At 37.2% G+C, this 16142-nt stretch overlaps 1 protein-coding gene across 1 annotated transcript; it reads left to right on the top strand.

The window, feature by feature from the left end:
* The first annotated feature begins 878 nt into the window (after window positions 1-878).
* Window positions 879-13624, top strand: adat1 (adenosine deaminase tRNA specific 1). Its single transcript, XM_041794885.1, has 9 exons — window positions 879-1137; window positions 2758-2826; window positions 3924-3978; window positions 4076-4206; window positions 4576-5158; window positions 6394-6539; window positions 9609-9708; window positions 9811-9897; window positions 13259-13624. Exons 1-9 carry the CDS (start codon window positions 942-944, stop codon window positions 13389-13391), a joined length of 1500 nt encoding a protein of 499 aa, XP_041650819.1. The 5' UTR covers window positions 879-941; the 3' UTR covers window positions 13392-13624.
* The last annotated feature ends 2518 nt before the right edge of the window (window positions 13625-16142 follow it).

Genomic DNA, 16142 nt, shown 5'->3' with positions numbered 1-16142 from the left:
GACTGGGGAGGGGACAAACACCTTAATCACAGGGATTTATCAATGACACTATCACTAAATATTTGATAGAATAACTGAATTCAGTATGTGCTGCCTGTGCAGAAGATTGGTATTGTTGTACAAATTGAAATGTACAGTGGTGTATTGACGTACATTAAAGCCCAATGCCTCCTTATTTTAAGTACACTTCATGCAAATTCAGTTTCCTTAATGACCATTTAAAAAAAGACATCTTTATTTTTTTCCTAACGAGAACATACAGTACAATCCTCACACAAGAAGAGTCTTCATTGTGACTGAAAATGCTCAGAAAGTCAAGATTTAATCTTTTGGGCTTTGAACACTGACAAGGAGAAAGCCCGTTGAAACGATAAACATTATGACTGAAATAAATAAGTACACAATGATAAGTAAACATTAATATCACACGGGCTAGTGAGGCTCTGTATAGGCATAATCATAGACAGCAGTTCACCCCTACAGACATACTTTGTTGAAATTCTTATCAATAAAATAAAAAAGTAGTGTAATGAACATGGATCACGGTTGATATGCTTTAGCTGTGTTTTTTCTTTAAATGTTTTCCTTAATTTTGAGTTTTAACTTGTCATTTGAATTGTTGAAGCAGATGTTCTTTTCCGTCGTGAAGTGATTTGAGGGCCAATAATTTCTTATGCATCGCTTATCTTATAAAAAGAATAAAACTGATAGTAACCTTGATTATATAATTCAAATCTTTATCATTATCAGTGTTATCATTAGTAGCATATTAATATCATTGTATCTTCAATAGTCTTTGATGAAAGATTTTTACTGTGAAAAGCAGACTCTTCTTTGCCCGGAAGTAATTCTATAGTGTTCTCGCGATATTACCAAGTTTTTCAAACAACACTGTTGAAGAGACTACATGAGTGTCCAAAACATAAAATATGTTACCTTAAATGATATTTAAATTATTTTTTAGCCTCCACCTTCGCCTCCCTGTCCGGTTTAACATGGTGTACGCGGATGAAATCGCAAAGTTGTGTTACGAGCGTTTCAAGCAGCTTCCCCGGAGAGGGAAGCCTGAGCCGGGCAGAGAGTGGACCCTGCTGGCCGCCGTGGTCAAACTCAGCCGGTGTGCTAACTCAGACACAGGTAAGACCGCGGGATGAGCTGCACCGTACACACATACACTGGAGATCAAAATTAGAGAACAATATATGAACACTTGATTTATTCTTAAGTAATTTAATCTTCATTGCTCAACATTTGAAGGATTTTTTTGCTGTGGCAATACCATGCTACTGGAACACTGTTTTAAAACAGAGAAAGGAACTTCAACAAAAAAATAATTATTTTGTGGAAAACACAGTGATCAAAATTAAAGAACAGCAATGCCTGTAGCACAAAGAAAGATTATAGCAAAATTTTCTGCAAAATGACACTGGGCATTGTCCTGCATGAAAATTACTGTCTGGTTAGGTTATGAACGCAGGGAAGGAATCATATGTTGTCAAAGAAGGTTCTGATAAACATTTGCATTCACTCAGCCATGTAGCTGTACAAGAGGCCCAACTCCTGCTGCAGAAAACATCCCCCAAACCATGACACTTCCTCCTCAACTTTTCACTGACTTCTTTATTCACTTTTGATTCAGTCTTTCCCCAGTTTGACGATTTACATAATGTTTTCCATTGGATCCAAATAAATTAAACTTGCTTTCATCACTGAAGTAAACTTTGGACCAGTTTTCTTCTGTCCACACAACATGTTCCTCAGCAAAGGTTAGTCTAGCTGTTTGATTCTTTCTGCTAATGAGAGGTTTGGTCACTGCTGAGTGGGCTTTCAGTCCAAATGTTCTTAAAAGTCAAGACACTGTATGATGAGACAGAGTCCCTGTTCAGTGATGAACTGGCGAGCAATTCCAGCTGCAGTGTTAAACCAATTGTCCATTGAGGTTCTCCATGTTATTCTGTCCTCTCTTTTAGTTGTCTTTTGTGGACGACGGGCCTTCTTGGTGGACTTGAATGAGTTTGTGACTTTCTAAAGATGTAATGGTCTTGAAATCACAGATTTATAATAGCCAACTTCTCTTGCTATGGCTGACAGGGTCATCCCTTTGGCCTTCATCCGGACAACCTGCTGCCGGAGGGTTTCGGTCACTTTAGAATGGCTCACTATCTTGTGAAGTCAGTGAAAACTGGAAGTCAGACTGCCAGTTAAATAGGGTTTGTCAGATAATTAAGGAAATTAGCACCAGGTGCCAGGCTATCACCGATTACTGGGAGGTATCTGAAAGTGTTCTCTAATTTTGATCAGTGTTCTTTTTAAATATTTCATTTAAGTTTTTTATACTGTGCTTCACATTATATGTAACACATGCAATATGCTTAAAATTCTGCTATTTTACTCGTGTCTGGATCATTTTAAAACAGGGCAATTCAGAGAACTTGAAATGTAGGAAATTGTGGATTGTTCTCTAATTTTGATCTCCAGTGTATACACATTTAATCATATTCCCTTTCTTATTGACTAAAACACTACTGCACACAACATTTTAAAGTTACTTTGAAGTCTTCTTCATTCACAAAAGAAAGTTACAGTCCCATTTTAATTATTAACTAAACGATTTTTTTCACATTTCACATATTACACACTGAAGGAAACTTCCTGCCCTATTTGTGAGCACAGATAAAGTAACACTAAGACACTGACAAACAAAATGGCTGAATATATTATAAGTGTATTATAATGGTGTTTTTCTCTCATTCACAGTGGAGAAGGAGGTTGTGTCCCTTGGAACTGGAACTAAATGTATTGGACAAACCGGAATGAGTCCCAATGGTGTGAGGTCTTTATATTTTTGATGTGCTTTATTTTTCAGTCATCCTAGGTTGTTACATTACCAGCATTTTAAGACTTTGTTTTAAACAAAATAAACACTATCTGGTAGGGATGCACTGATACCACACTGTTCCAGACCGAGTATGAACAAGTACTTACATTTCAGTACTCACCCATACCAAATACAAATATGAGTACTTAATAATAACACAAATGTTCTTAAAATTGTTTTATAAGCTTGTTTTATTTTCATCAGATGTTCTTATCCCGTCTTCTTGACAATTTATCAGTGCATCGTTTTCATTCTCTACTTTTTTCATCCTCATTTAAAGTATCAATAAACTACAAACATAGCTCCAACTCTGGCTACATACACACAAAATGAGAGGCTAACATGCTTTAAAATGAGACTGAGAACAGTATCTGCAATGTTATACAAGTACGATGACATAGGCTTGGTATTGGCAGCAGTACCTCATTCTGGTTTCAGTATCAGTGCATCCCTAATGTCAACACCTGTGCACAGTAAAAGTGGAAGAAACCAGGCACTACAAGCCTGAAAAATTTAAAAAAAGAGGGAGAATATACTATGCCTACCTTGTCTTTAGAATATTAACACCTCTATTAATAAAACAAAAAAATACAACAAAATTACAATTTCTAGTCACCTAATAGTTGTTAATTTCTTGTTATGAATTACCATAACTTGCAATCAATCTCAGGTTCATTGTCTAAAATGCGCTGAAAAACTGGCAACATTTTCATTTCAAAAGTTGCCAATATGTTCATTAAGTGTCACCATTATCACCCTCCCCTTCTTTATTTACCAAATGAGCTTGAAAAAAGTGAGAAAAGTTGTCAACCTGTGAAATTGAATTGACCACCTCTCTCTTAAAGCAGCTTTGGTTGAAATATAGATGAACATCTTAATTCATTTAAAGCCTATTGATGATGTCACTGCTGTCTTTGTTCATATTTCTTTACAACCTTTCAGAAACACTCATTCCCAAGACAACCTGTGAAAGTCAGTTTTTACATGATCAGTTAAAATAATGTTTGACACTCTTCATCAGTAGATTTTTTTCTTGTCCATGTAGGTGATGTTCTTAATGACAGTCACGCAGAGGTCATGGCCAGGAGAGGCTGTATCAGGTGTGTATTCTTTGTATAATTGTGTCTTTTTTAATGCTGACACCCAAGCGTATAGTATGACTGCAGGTTTGTTACTCTCTGGGGTTGTATCCTTCAGGTATCTACTGACAGAGCTGCACAGGACTGTGAGAGGTGAAGACAGCTCTGTGTTCTGTCGGGCCGATGAACAAGGAAAGTGGAGGCTTCAGCCTGGAGTTTCTTTCCTCTTGTTCACCAGCCATACTCCATGTGAGTTTAGAATTGACTTCACAGGACTTCAAGAAAATCAATTGAGATGACCTTTATCATTTATATTAAGTTTCATGATTTATCAGAAGTTTTTTGTTTCATAAAATCAAATAATCAGTTATAGATTTAGTGATTATTGTAAAATTGAGAATACTTCAAGAGGGGCGTCTAAATTTTCTACAAGTTTTCTAGGGGCCTTCAAAGGATAATCAGTTTTCATAAAAAAACAAACCCTACACAATGTTTTGTGTAGGTAATCACACCAGGAAGTGTAAAACATTTTGAATTTCCTGCAGAGAACTTTTAGAGGAAAGCATTGTCAAATATCTCCAGCTGAATTTGAGGCTGAACCTTTTTCTGTTTTATCAGGTGGAGATGCCTCCATCATCCCCATGTCTGAAAGCCAGTCTCAGCCCTGCCCTGCTGTTACATCTGCAAAGAACCCTCTAGAGAGTAATGGAGGTAGAGACCTGAAAAGAAAAGCTGAGGATCCAAGTGTAGAAAAAAACTCTAAAACTCCCCGTCTGGAGGAACAGGAGATGGTTGAGACATGGACAAGTAAAGAACTAAACACAAACCCCCCAGAGGAGACTGTCTCTGAAGATTCAGCTCACCTAGAAATAAAAACCAGAGGCCTCTCAGACAGCGCTAGACTGCATCCACAGGTCTTTGACATTCATAGAACGGGGGCAAAGTGTGTCCCAGGTGGCCCCGTGGACCCTCTGTGCCAAGGGATGGGATACCACAGTACAGGGATGCTTCGGGTGAAGCCAGGGCGTGGAGAGCCGACTCTCTCCCTCTCCTGCAGCGACAAACTGGCCCGCTGGGGGGTGCTGGGTTTTCAGGGTGCATTGCTGTCACATTACCTCCAGGAGGCACTCTACTTCAGCACAGTGGTGGTGGGGAAGTGTCCGTACAGCCAGGAAGTGATGCAGAGAGCACTGGTCAACAGGTGAGGAGAAATTTAAGACATAAGGTAATCTGAAAGTATCTTTAATTAGTCACAATATCAGAGTTTCAGATAAGATAAATCTCATATATGCTGCAGACTTCATCTAAGGCTTGAGATATATATATATATATATATATATATATATATATATATATATATATATATATATGTAAATTTTTAATCAATAATGATCATGATAACAATGGTAATAATACATTTAATGTATAATGTGGGTAAGACAGTGCAGTCTTGAATATGTTTAGGGAATGAGTTCCAGAAGGAGGGACTAGTTATAGAGAAGGCCCTGTCCTCCCCAGGTTCGGTGTTTGGTTCTCAATGGCCCAGAGAGGAGGTTGGGGTTAGGTGTCTTGCCTAAAGACATATTGACTGCAGGAGCTGGAGATCAAAGTCGACCTTCTGGTTGAGTGACTGGACTCTACCTTTTTTTTCTGAAGATTTTTTTTTTTTTTTTTTTTTGGCTTTTGCCTTAATTTGGATTGGACAGCTGAAGAGAGACAAGAAACATGAGGGGAGAGAGAGTAGAGGAAGACATCACCAAACAATGCAGAGACCAGGAATAGATCCCGCTACAAGCACACCGAGGACTACAGCCCCCACATATGAATGCCCGCTCCACCTCAAAGCCAAACTGGTGCTACTCAGTACTCTGATTTTAAAGCTGCATCCAAAGATACCTACATGTAAAAACAAAGATGCTCTAAAAGAAATTGATGTAGTCACTTGTTTTGTTTTTTTTTTAATGTGAAGTTTGAATGAAAGTGCCTTTAACATACATTTGCTGTGATGGCCACCAAGGTTGGACTCCCTCATTTCGGGTTTGACTTCATTTAAATTCAAATTACCACCGCAGCATCCTGTTAATGAGGATATTGGATAGTAATGTGTACTTCACCCCTTTTTGAAAAAATGGATACCTTTACCTCCAGAGACTAAAGGTAACGATGGACAAAATGCCAAACTTTGAGGCTTCAGAGAGGTTTTTATTCTTGATTTGTTTATACAGTCTGTGATAAGTATGAGGTATTTTTAGGATGTTAGTCCACCCAAGTTGGGGCAGGAGGCGGAAGGAAGAGAGGTAGCATGCTAGAACAAAATGGTGAATCAGAAAAAAAAACCCTCTCTGATTGTCATATTAATCCTATTTTGGCTTTCATTGTTTTCGTGGGCAAGTTCTCCTACCCTTTACACTGAAATCCTCTTATTGTCTCCCTCAGATGTTCTTGTGTGTCTGATCTCCCTGCTGGTTTCTCTCTGTGTGCACCTGAGCTGCTCCAATCCAGCCTGGAGTTCCCATTCAGCCAGGCCCAGGCGGAGCTTCAACACCAGGATGGACAGGGACGAATCTCCCCCTGTGGGGCAGGTACAGTACATTAGTGTAAACAGTCAAAATGTAGCACAATCACAATATAACATTCATGTCATGTGAAATACTAAAGTTGCATTTTTACATCGTTTAATCAGTGTTTACATCATCATCATCATCATCATCACCATCTATATTGTATAGAGTAGAGAGAACAGTTTTCCTACAGACCGAGTACATGGGAGTTCATGCTTGATTTTGACAGTGTCTGATATCCAGTCAGTGAAAGTCTCTTGAATAGGCTCATAAGCATACATTACATGTGTGTACTGGGTGTAGTTTTACTGTAGAGTGCATATATTTAATTTACAACTTAAACGATGAAACCATCCAACTTTTAACTAGATGGTTCTTTTCTTAATCCCTCTATTATCCTGGTCTGTCTTCTCTCCATGTTTCAATAATGTTCTACCACTCTTGTTCTCCAGAGCTGGGATAAAGTCTTTAAAATTGCTTCCTGTGTCAGTGCTATTTAAAAGCTGTTTATTAGCTGGCTCTGTATATTTTTCTGCCAAGCAGAAATGAGAATCAGCAGAGTCGGAGTTTATAAAGAGTATATTGGCGTTAAAAGTTATTCCTTGAGAAAGAAGAATGGATGGTTTAATAAACAGTTGTGCACATGGCACAGATGTGATCCAAGCAGATGGTGCTGGCTCATAAAAACACCAACCTGTGTTAGATCCCAACTTTATACTGGTGCAGGTCTAAGAGTCAACAATAAAATGTACAACAAGCTGTAAAACACTGTTGAATATTGGTAGGTAAAATAAATACCACTGTACTTTGACTATTAATTAGCATAGATACCTTATTCTGAGCTCCACAGACAGCCGTTTGGTGTCCAGTCTGTCTGGTAGTGATTTTGCGCACAGAAATCTAATTTACTCTATTTGGCAAACTTGAACACATCAGAAGTAAACAACTCTTCTGTCTGATCACCTTTGCACCAGATAATTTCAAGGTTTATGTGGGAAACATTTCAGAAAATGGTTTTTTGATTATCTTTGATTATTATTTCATTTTTATTTAGGAAAAAGCAAGTTCAAATGACATCACTGTTAAACTGCCTAATCAGCATCATATACATTTAAGCACACAGTAACAAACAATAATAACATTGCATTTGATTTTTCTACAGTGTAGCTCTCTAGTAATTTTCCTCTTTTCTTACCTTCAAGTACATGTTGGTGGGAATTTTTTACTAAAGAATATTGGAAGCTTTCACATTGGAGAGGTACAGAAAGATAAAAAATAAAAATCAGAGCAGGTTAAAGGTTACAGAGAATAACTAAGTTGATATTACACTGTGCTCTTATCTTTGAACTCTATGAAATTAAGTGAATTCTGGTTTTATAGATGTGACATGTTCAGTCTATTTGCTCCAGGTTCTGTAAAACCTTCCTTTTGGACTTTGAGGGAGAATGACAGCACCATTACATACAGTGCTTAACAAGTTTGTTAGACCACCCTAACCCTAACCAAAGTAAGGTTTATACCACAGCTGCCCTAAATTAACAGCATTAGTAATTACCAAAATGATATTTTATGTTTCTGCAATGGTAAATACACCAATATGTAGAAGCTCTTTAACCCAAATGATATTTTTAATGCTAAAATATAATTATTATTGTTATCCATGAATTTTCCAATTTACTGATTTACAAAAAAACCCTGAAAAAATAGTAAAGCTCATTAATATTTCTGATTAATATTTCAAATTATACTTATTTACTTGCATTCCTGAACAGAAAAATGAGTTTTAGTGGTTGAATGCTATGCTTGTTTAATTTCTGACTTTTCAGAGAAGCTTAGTGAGCCGGCTCAAATTTGGGTGAATTCAGTTTGAAATTCCTCATTCCTGTTAAAAATGGTAAAATGTTGAGAGTTCACTGAAAATGAAAGAGTCCGCATTAAAGCACTTCATGATGCTTTAATGCATGGTCTTTGAGACAAATATGACAGGTGGTCTAATAAATTTGTTACGCGCTGTGTATTTCATCCATAATGTCTATCCATTCATCAATGGTGAGTTGGTGAGGTTTCAGCCCTCAAAGAATTTTTATGATTTTTTTTATTATTCATTATTCTCAAGGCATCAAAATGAATATCACCCATGTGTACTGTTTCATATCTAAAAGAGATATAACTACAAATACGTTTTTTGTTGTGGATTTCCGGCCAGTAGGGAACGATGACCGGGTAGTCTGAGAAGATGTAATGGTTGGCGTCATTTATCCCACATAGTCTCCAGCAACTGGTACCACCTTCTCAAAGTCTCTTTTGCAAAAGCGTACTAAAAATCTTAAAAAAAAAAATTCCAATGAAATTCAGAAATCATTTTGTCCAAGATCGTGCTTTTTCTTTAAGAATTCAAATCTTTGGAATGTCTCCATCTTAGTAAAAGAATAATAATTTATCAGACCTTTAGTGATCCATTTTTTAGAATCTACCATCAGTTCTGTTTATGGATAAATTCAGTATTGTGGGAATCCCATCGCAGTAGTTTAATTGAGTCGTTTAAATGACGTATTTTCACAGTCTGCTTTCAGCTTTTCAATAGTTTTACAAGATAATTTCATAAAGTTGTTAAACATTATTTTATTAAGTTTTGATACCCCTAAAGATACACATCAAATCCACTTTCTTGTCAACTCCAGTCTTTGCACATGGAAAAATTGTCCTCAACTCCACATAAATGCTTTGTTATTGAATTAATCTGCTGACAGATTCTCTTGACAGTTTTGGTCCTGGTATACAGTTTGTCTCCTGAAAGTTGTTAAGAAAGCAACCTATTAAGAAAACTGCATGGATTTCATCTACAATTCCACTGTATTTTCCACATCCTTACACCATAGCTGTAGTTGTATTATGAAGATACAAAATAAACCCATTAATGCTTTATAGTACTAGTTTCTGAGTTTACTATTTCCAAATCTTTTTGTTACTTTGTGTTGGGAGGTAAAGATCCTAAGATCCTGAACTGATTCAGTTTTTTACTGACTGATCTGCCAAAATAAGTATTTAGTTGTTCACTTACTGTCTCTCAATTCAAGTCTGTGTTTTCAGCCATTAGCTGGTGTAATGTACCTGAGCAGCCACTAGATGTCACTGCCAACGGCTACAAACATGGAGTCACAAAGAAAGCCCTTGGCACGGCCAAAGCCAGGTAGCCAGCTCACTCTTCATCACAACATGGATGAAATGTCCCTGTTTATTGCATTTTGTCCCCATTTTACTTATTTGAATGGTATTTATTCATGTTCTTCAGATCTCTCCTGTGTAAACTGGAGCTTTTCCACTCCTTTCTGTCTCTTGTATCGGCCACTGACCATACTGCACTCCCCGACTCCCTCAGGTAACAATTGACTCTTTCATTATCTCTGTGTTGCTTTAAAAAGTATTAAAGTAAACAGAAGTATTAAAAATACTCTAACGATGAGCTTCTGGCTTTATCATTCAATCCTTCTAGGTGCCTCCTCTATACATTTTATTTAATTTTATTTAACTTTAGTATTTAAATGTTCAGTTCTGATCAAATGCAACACCATGACAAATTAACCAGTGGAGGCGCTGGGAGACCAACAACTTCTGTGTTCTACAACATAAAGTGATTGTTTTTACCAATGGTTACTGGTGACTCTAAATGGTCGATATATTTACTTTTTCTAGTCAAAATTCAATTCAATTTTTATTCAAAATTTATTAAGTCACAATAAGAGTTACTACAGAACACTTTAGAGAGCAGGTATAGTGATTTACTTTAATCAGTAAAGACTTGGCAACAGCAGCAAGGTGAAATCTCCTTTAAATAAGCAGAAGCCTTGAGAAATGCATTATGAAACTTTCCTAATGGTTAGATCAAGAATCCCGCTAAATAACTACTTCCATCTAAATGCTTCTTTTAGAGAAATGTCGTCGTTTTTGTTTTGAAAGTGTAATATTTTCCTCTCGTAAAGCTTTTGAGGCTTTAATAGGGTCTAAATGGTGTCATGATGCCTTTTTTTGATATTCTACACAGACTGACACCTCTGCGTGTTACTTCTTCTGTTACTATGTGACGTGGTTTTGTTTGCAGCTCATGTTGTTTTCTTTTTTTGTGTCATTGAACTCACAATTTCTCAGGTATTGTCCTGCAGAGTGTATAAGTTTTAGTATCGCTTGTTGAGATTACCAAACTAATTGTGTGACTATCATTTATAATGTTCAGATTCATCTGTCTGTCTCCTCAAGTGTATCTGGGGATATTCCCATCCACATTCTTTGTGTGTAGGAGTGTATTTAGGTGTGTTTGCGTGCTGATGGCTGAGAATCGTCTCAAAGAGCAGAACAGTGGTCTCTCTGTTTATTGGAGTTTTTGCAGATAACCTGATCTGCCTGGCCTGCCTGGTTACAGATGGATCAACAGAACACACACATATTCACCCAGCTTCAGCATACAATGGCAATATTATCTCCACTGACAATGGTATGTCTGCTGAGGAGAGACAATGATATATCTGAAAGTCTCCATTCTTGTCTGAATTTATAGAAATTGTGTCTAAGATGACATTAAATAAAGCATCAAGTTTAAGGCTGACCTTTGATGAAGTGACTCAAGAAACCTAATGCTAATGCTAATGCTAATCCCCCAGAGTTAGCCCTTTATTCACACATTTTGACTTGTAATATACAGTACTGTGAAAAAGTATTTGCCCCCTTCCTGATTTCTTATTTTTTGCATATGTCACATCATCAAACAAATTTTAAAAGTCAACAACAATAACCCAGGGAATTACAAAATGCAGTTTTAAAATGATGATTTCATTCATTAAAAGAAAAAAAGATATCCAAACCTGCCTGACCTTATGTAAAAAATGTAATGCCCCCCTTGTTAAATCATGGATTAACTGTGATTAACCACTTCTTTTTTGAAAATTGATTTGCTGGGAACTGAAGAAATTTAAGAACAGATGAAAAACAAAGTCATTGACATCTATCAGTCTGGGAAGGCTTACAAAGCCATTTCCAAGGCTTTGAGACTCCAGCAAACCATAGTTAGAGCTATTATCCACAAATGGAGAAAACTTGAAACAGTGGTGAACCTTCTCAGGAGTGGTCGGCCTACAGTAACTACAGCTCAGGCTCTTGGTCTACATAGTTTAACCAAAAGTTAGTTTGAGACAGCATTTCCTTTATGGCAGCTGTTGCCTTTCCTTTATGGCCTCAGAAACCAATGGGTGATGCCATTAAGGCTATGTCCATATTTATGCACTTACAGTGCTTAACAAATTTATTAGATCACCACCCAAAGTAAGGTTCATACCACAGCTGCCCTAAATTAACAGCATTAGTAATTACCAAAATCATTATTTATATTTCTGCAATGGTTAATACACCAATATGTAGAAGCTCTTTAACCCAAATTATATTTATAATGCTAAAATATAAGTATTATTGTTATCCATGAATTTTCAAATTTACTGATTTATAAAAAAACTGAAAAAATAGTAAAGCACATTATTATTTCTTGATTAATATGTCAAATTATAGTTATGTACTTGCATTCCTGAACAGAAAAATGAGTTTTAGTGGTTGAATGTTATGCTTGATTAATTTCTGACTTCTCAGAGAAGCCCAGTGAGCTGGCTCAAATTTGGGTCTAAAAGGGTGAATTCAGTTTGAAATTCCTCATTCCTTTTCAAAATGGTAAAACATGGAGAGTTCACTGAAAATGAAAGAGTCCGCATTAAAGCACTTCATGATGCCGGATGGTCTCTGAGACAAATATGACAGGTGGTCTAATAATTTATTAAGCACTGTACATATATACTGCCTAGGAGCCTACAAAACACAAACTATCAGATGATTCACTATTACCTTGTCCTTACCTAACCTGACCCTTTTCTGAACCTCCCCAAGAGTGTCTGTAAGGGGGTCATGCTTTGTGTTTCTTTGGCAAAGATTATGGTTAGTACTAAGTAACATCACTATGAGGAATGAGTGTGAGCTAATTGCAGCATACAAGAGTGGGACCATAAGGTCAACTTTTCATGTAATGCCATAAATACAAGAAGCAAAGTGGGAGCTATTTCCAGTGTTTTGGTAGTATTTTATTGATAATAGTGTCTGTGCTGATACTGCTTAACAGTATCAATAACCAGGCTCTTATTAAAAGTGACTACTTTCTGTTATTTGTGCAGAAAATAAACACTAGAACCATGCATAAGAACCACAGACTGAATGAGGCGATCATGAGTTAATGATAATGCAATGTAATGGCACATTTTCTTTCAAGATTTACAGTGATCTGTTTTTTAATGATGCTTATCTTTTGTCTATTTTTTTAGATACTTGAGACTGCAGTGCAGTTCTTATATTTTGCTGAGACTACACAGAAGTGTTAGGAACATCAGGCTTATTGTGTCATCACTTATGCTTAGCTCAGTGACTTGCTGCTGCTCAGTGACTCGAGCACAGGTCTCTTATTTTCTGCTGAGATCTGCCTCATAGTTTATCATTTCAGGATTTTAAGGGATACTAAGTTGAACAAGACTCCACTGCTAAATGGAAATAAATAAGATGGAATGTTGCTTTAAGATACCACTTTTAGCAGCATTGCTCTAAAAGCTCAGTGGTACTTTCAGAAATAAAGAATCAGGTTACAAAAAAAAAAAAAAAAATTCTTAATACCCATCTGTAAACCTGGGCTCCTCCCCATATTTTCTGTCTTATTTCAGGAGAACAGATCTGCAGACATACTGGGACTATAAGCAGGCCTCTAAGTTGTACCAGCAGGCATGGCAGCAGCTCCACAACCAAGCCTTCCCTCTGTGGCCACGCAGCGACAGAAATCTCCTGCTCTTCCACTGATAGGCCTCTCTGCAGCTGAAGTGTCCTCATCTGTGTTGATGAAAAAGGGCCTCTGTTTGTCGAAGAATTCAAAGATCAAAGGTCAAAATAACTGCTGGTCTGAGAGGATTGTTTTTCTCCAAGAACTGATCCTATGAAGCTCACATTTCAAACTAAGTATGGCAAAGAATGAGCCATTGGTGAAGTATATAACCCGTATCATGCTGGTCTTGAATTAAAAGGAAAATAAAGACTCTTGATTTCTAGGAGTTTATTTCCCACCACCTGTTGGATCATCTGGTCAATCTGAATAAATATTGTTTGGCTATTTTTGACTCAGTCTCTGCTTAAAGCTGCAGGACATTGTGCTCTGTCCTGCTGCTCAGAGAGGTTGATGACCGCTCCTCAGTGTCCTCAGATGATGGTTTTATTTTCATTCTGAGTGTACCATGTTGTGAATGCAGCTGCTAGGAGGCCATGCTTTAAAAACACAAGTGAACAAAGGGTTTTGAGTTCAGTCTGCTGCAAACCTGGCCTGTTCCCAATGTTAGAAACGATTCCAGTCCTTTGGGACACTCACCTCATACATGAGGGTAAAGCATCTATAAACAGTCATTCATTGACGTCAGGACATCAAATCATGCAGGAACTAAGGATTACTTGTGTTGTCCCTCTAGCTCAGCGGATTCCACTGACGAGTATCCACCCATCTCAGCTCAGCTAATACAGAACAGCATGCTGCATGTTATGACCTCAAAGCCTTAAACTGTGTAAATAATGCAGTTCTTGTTCCTCCCCAGAAGGTTTTTTTAGTTCCACGAGTCAGTGTTCTCAACATGCATTCTTGTTTGGGGGGGGGGGGGGTGATAATTATCCTCTGCACTAAACTGATGATGCCCAACAAAAAAACTAAAGTGTAGGATAATTCATTCATTCATTCACTTGGTGTTGAAATGTGTGTAAATGGTTGAGGATGAAATTCTAAGCCCCCCTCAGACAATTTTACGTTTTTTAAAAAGTACCAACAATTACCGGGGTTGAAATTATTAGCCTTCCTAATACTAATAGTTAATTGTGTCTCCTTTTTTTGCTAGATAACAGCCCACAGTTGTCTCCTGAGAAATCCTAGCCCATTCTTCTTTGACCAATATCTCAAGCTCCTCCAGATGTGAGGGTCCTCTGGCATGGACTTGGATCTTCAGTTCACCCCATAGATTTCCAATGGGATTCAAGTCAGGGCTTTGTGCAGGCCATATGGTAACATTTTCTGGAAGTAGTTCTTCACCAGGAGTGACATATGTTTTGGATCATTATTATATTGGAAGATAAGGCAATGACCCAGACCCTGTTTTTGCTGCTGACTGCTTGAGGTTTGCTTCAAAATCTAACATATCCCTCTTTGTTCATGATTCCTTTCATCTTTGTGAGATTACTAGTTCCATGCACACTGAAGCATCCTCACAGCATAATACTCCCTCCTCTGTTTCACTGTTGGGACGATGTTCTTTGTGTTATATGCCTCTCTGTTCTTTCTTCAAACATAAGCAACATCTATGGCTAAAGAACTCCACTTGGGTCCCATCTGACCAAAGGACACACTAGTATGCATAATCATAATCGTTCGGTCGTCCAAGCATACTCCAGTCTGGCCTGAAGGTGTCTCTTTTGCAGAAGTTTTTCTTGGTCCTCAACCTTGAAGTCCATTCCTGTGCAGGGCTCTAGTGATTGACTTCTTTGAGAATACAATTCATGACTTGGCAGTTGTTCTGGAGTCTTCAGACACATCTCTTGCTAGATTTCTTTCCAGTATCTTTGAAATTTTTTACTCCCTACCTCTGACAGGGTTATTCTGGACTGTGTGGCTCTCTTTGAATTTCTTGATGATTCTTCTCACTCCAGTTCTTGACACTTAGAAACTCTTTGATAACTTTGTATATCCTTCTCTTGCTTTGTGAACATCAACAATTCTTTTTCTCAAGTCTAAACTGATTTCTCTTGTTTTTGCTATGATTCTTTCTCCAGTGACAGCTCACTGAAGTTTTTAAACTGTGTAATTTGGAAGATAACCCTCAGTTTTAACTTGAGCTTTGAGCATTAAAAAGTTAAATCACATCATTGCACAACAGTGGTTTGTGCTTTGACTCAACATAAAGGTCAGTTCTAAGGGGAGATAATAATTTTGACCCTGGTAGGTCTTTTTTTGTGAAATAATTTTGTTTCTGTGTGCAAAGTAAAATAATGTAAGCATCCAAAATAAACTAGGATGTTTTGAAAAGCGGTGTTAAAAAATCCTTGCTCTGTTTAAAAGCATTTTTGAAATACTGCGATGGTTATGTTTTTGTAAAATAATAGGGGTAGGTTTTAATAAGCTTTAGCTTCTGCCTACACTCTTTCGATTAGCTTGGAAATTTAGAAATTTCACTTTGATCTTGGGAATTGTTTTATTTGTTGCAAGTGAATGGAAATAAATTTCTTTCAATCATTTATTCATTCAAAAATTCAAACAACTAAAATTTCATGGGGGGGTAATGATTTTATCTTCATCTGTATATTCTATCAGCTAAAATGAGTTTGTAAAAATCTTGGTATATCAGACATCGGCAGAAATTCAATATCATGCATCCCTGATTACTGTAATTTATTGGCATATGTCCAGCAAAATGGGTGGTTGCAATTCTTTAAGTTTCATGGAATACAATACATTATTCCCAGCCAGGAGTCGCAAGTCAGGCCTAAACCCAGGACACTTGCTTGGAAAGCTATATCCTCCAT

This window comes from Cheilinus undulatus, linkage group 9 (genome assembly GCF_018320785.1).
Source record: "Cheilinus undulatus linkage group 9, ASM1832078v1, whole genome shotgun sequence".
NCBI lineage: Eukaryota > Metazoa > Chordata > Actinopteri > Labriformes > Labridae > Cheilinus > Cheilinus undulatus.
This window is presented reverse-complemented; position numbering and strand designations above follow the sequence as displayed.

Excerpts from the sequence above, each read along its gene's own strand:
- adat1 (XM_041794885.1), top strand. The coding sequence starts at position 942 with ATGATATTTAAATTATTTTTTAGCCTCCACCTTCGCCTCCCTGTCCGG. Across the intron at positions 5,159-6,393 it reads CAGAGAGCACTGGTCAACAG|ATGTTCTTGTGTGTCTGATC; the intron begins GTGAGGAGAAAT and ends TGTCTCCCTCAG. Across the intron at positions 6,540-9,608 it reads AATCTCCCCCTGTGGGGCAG|CCATTAGCTGGTGTAATGTA; the intron begins GTACAGTACATT and ends CTGTGTTTTCAG.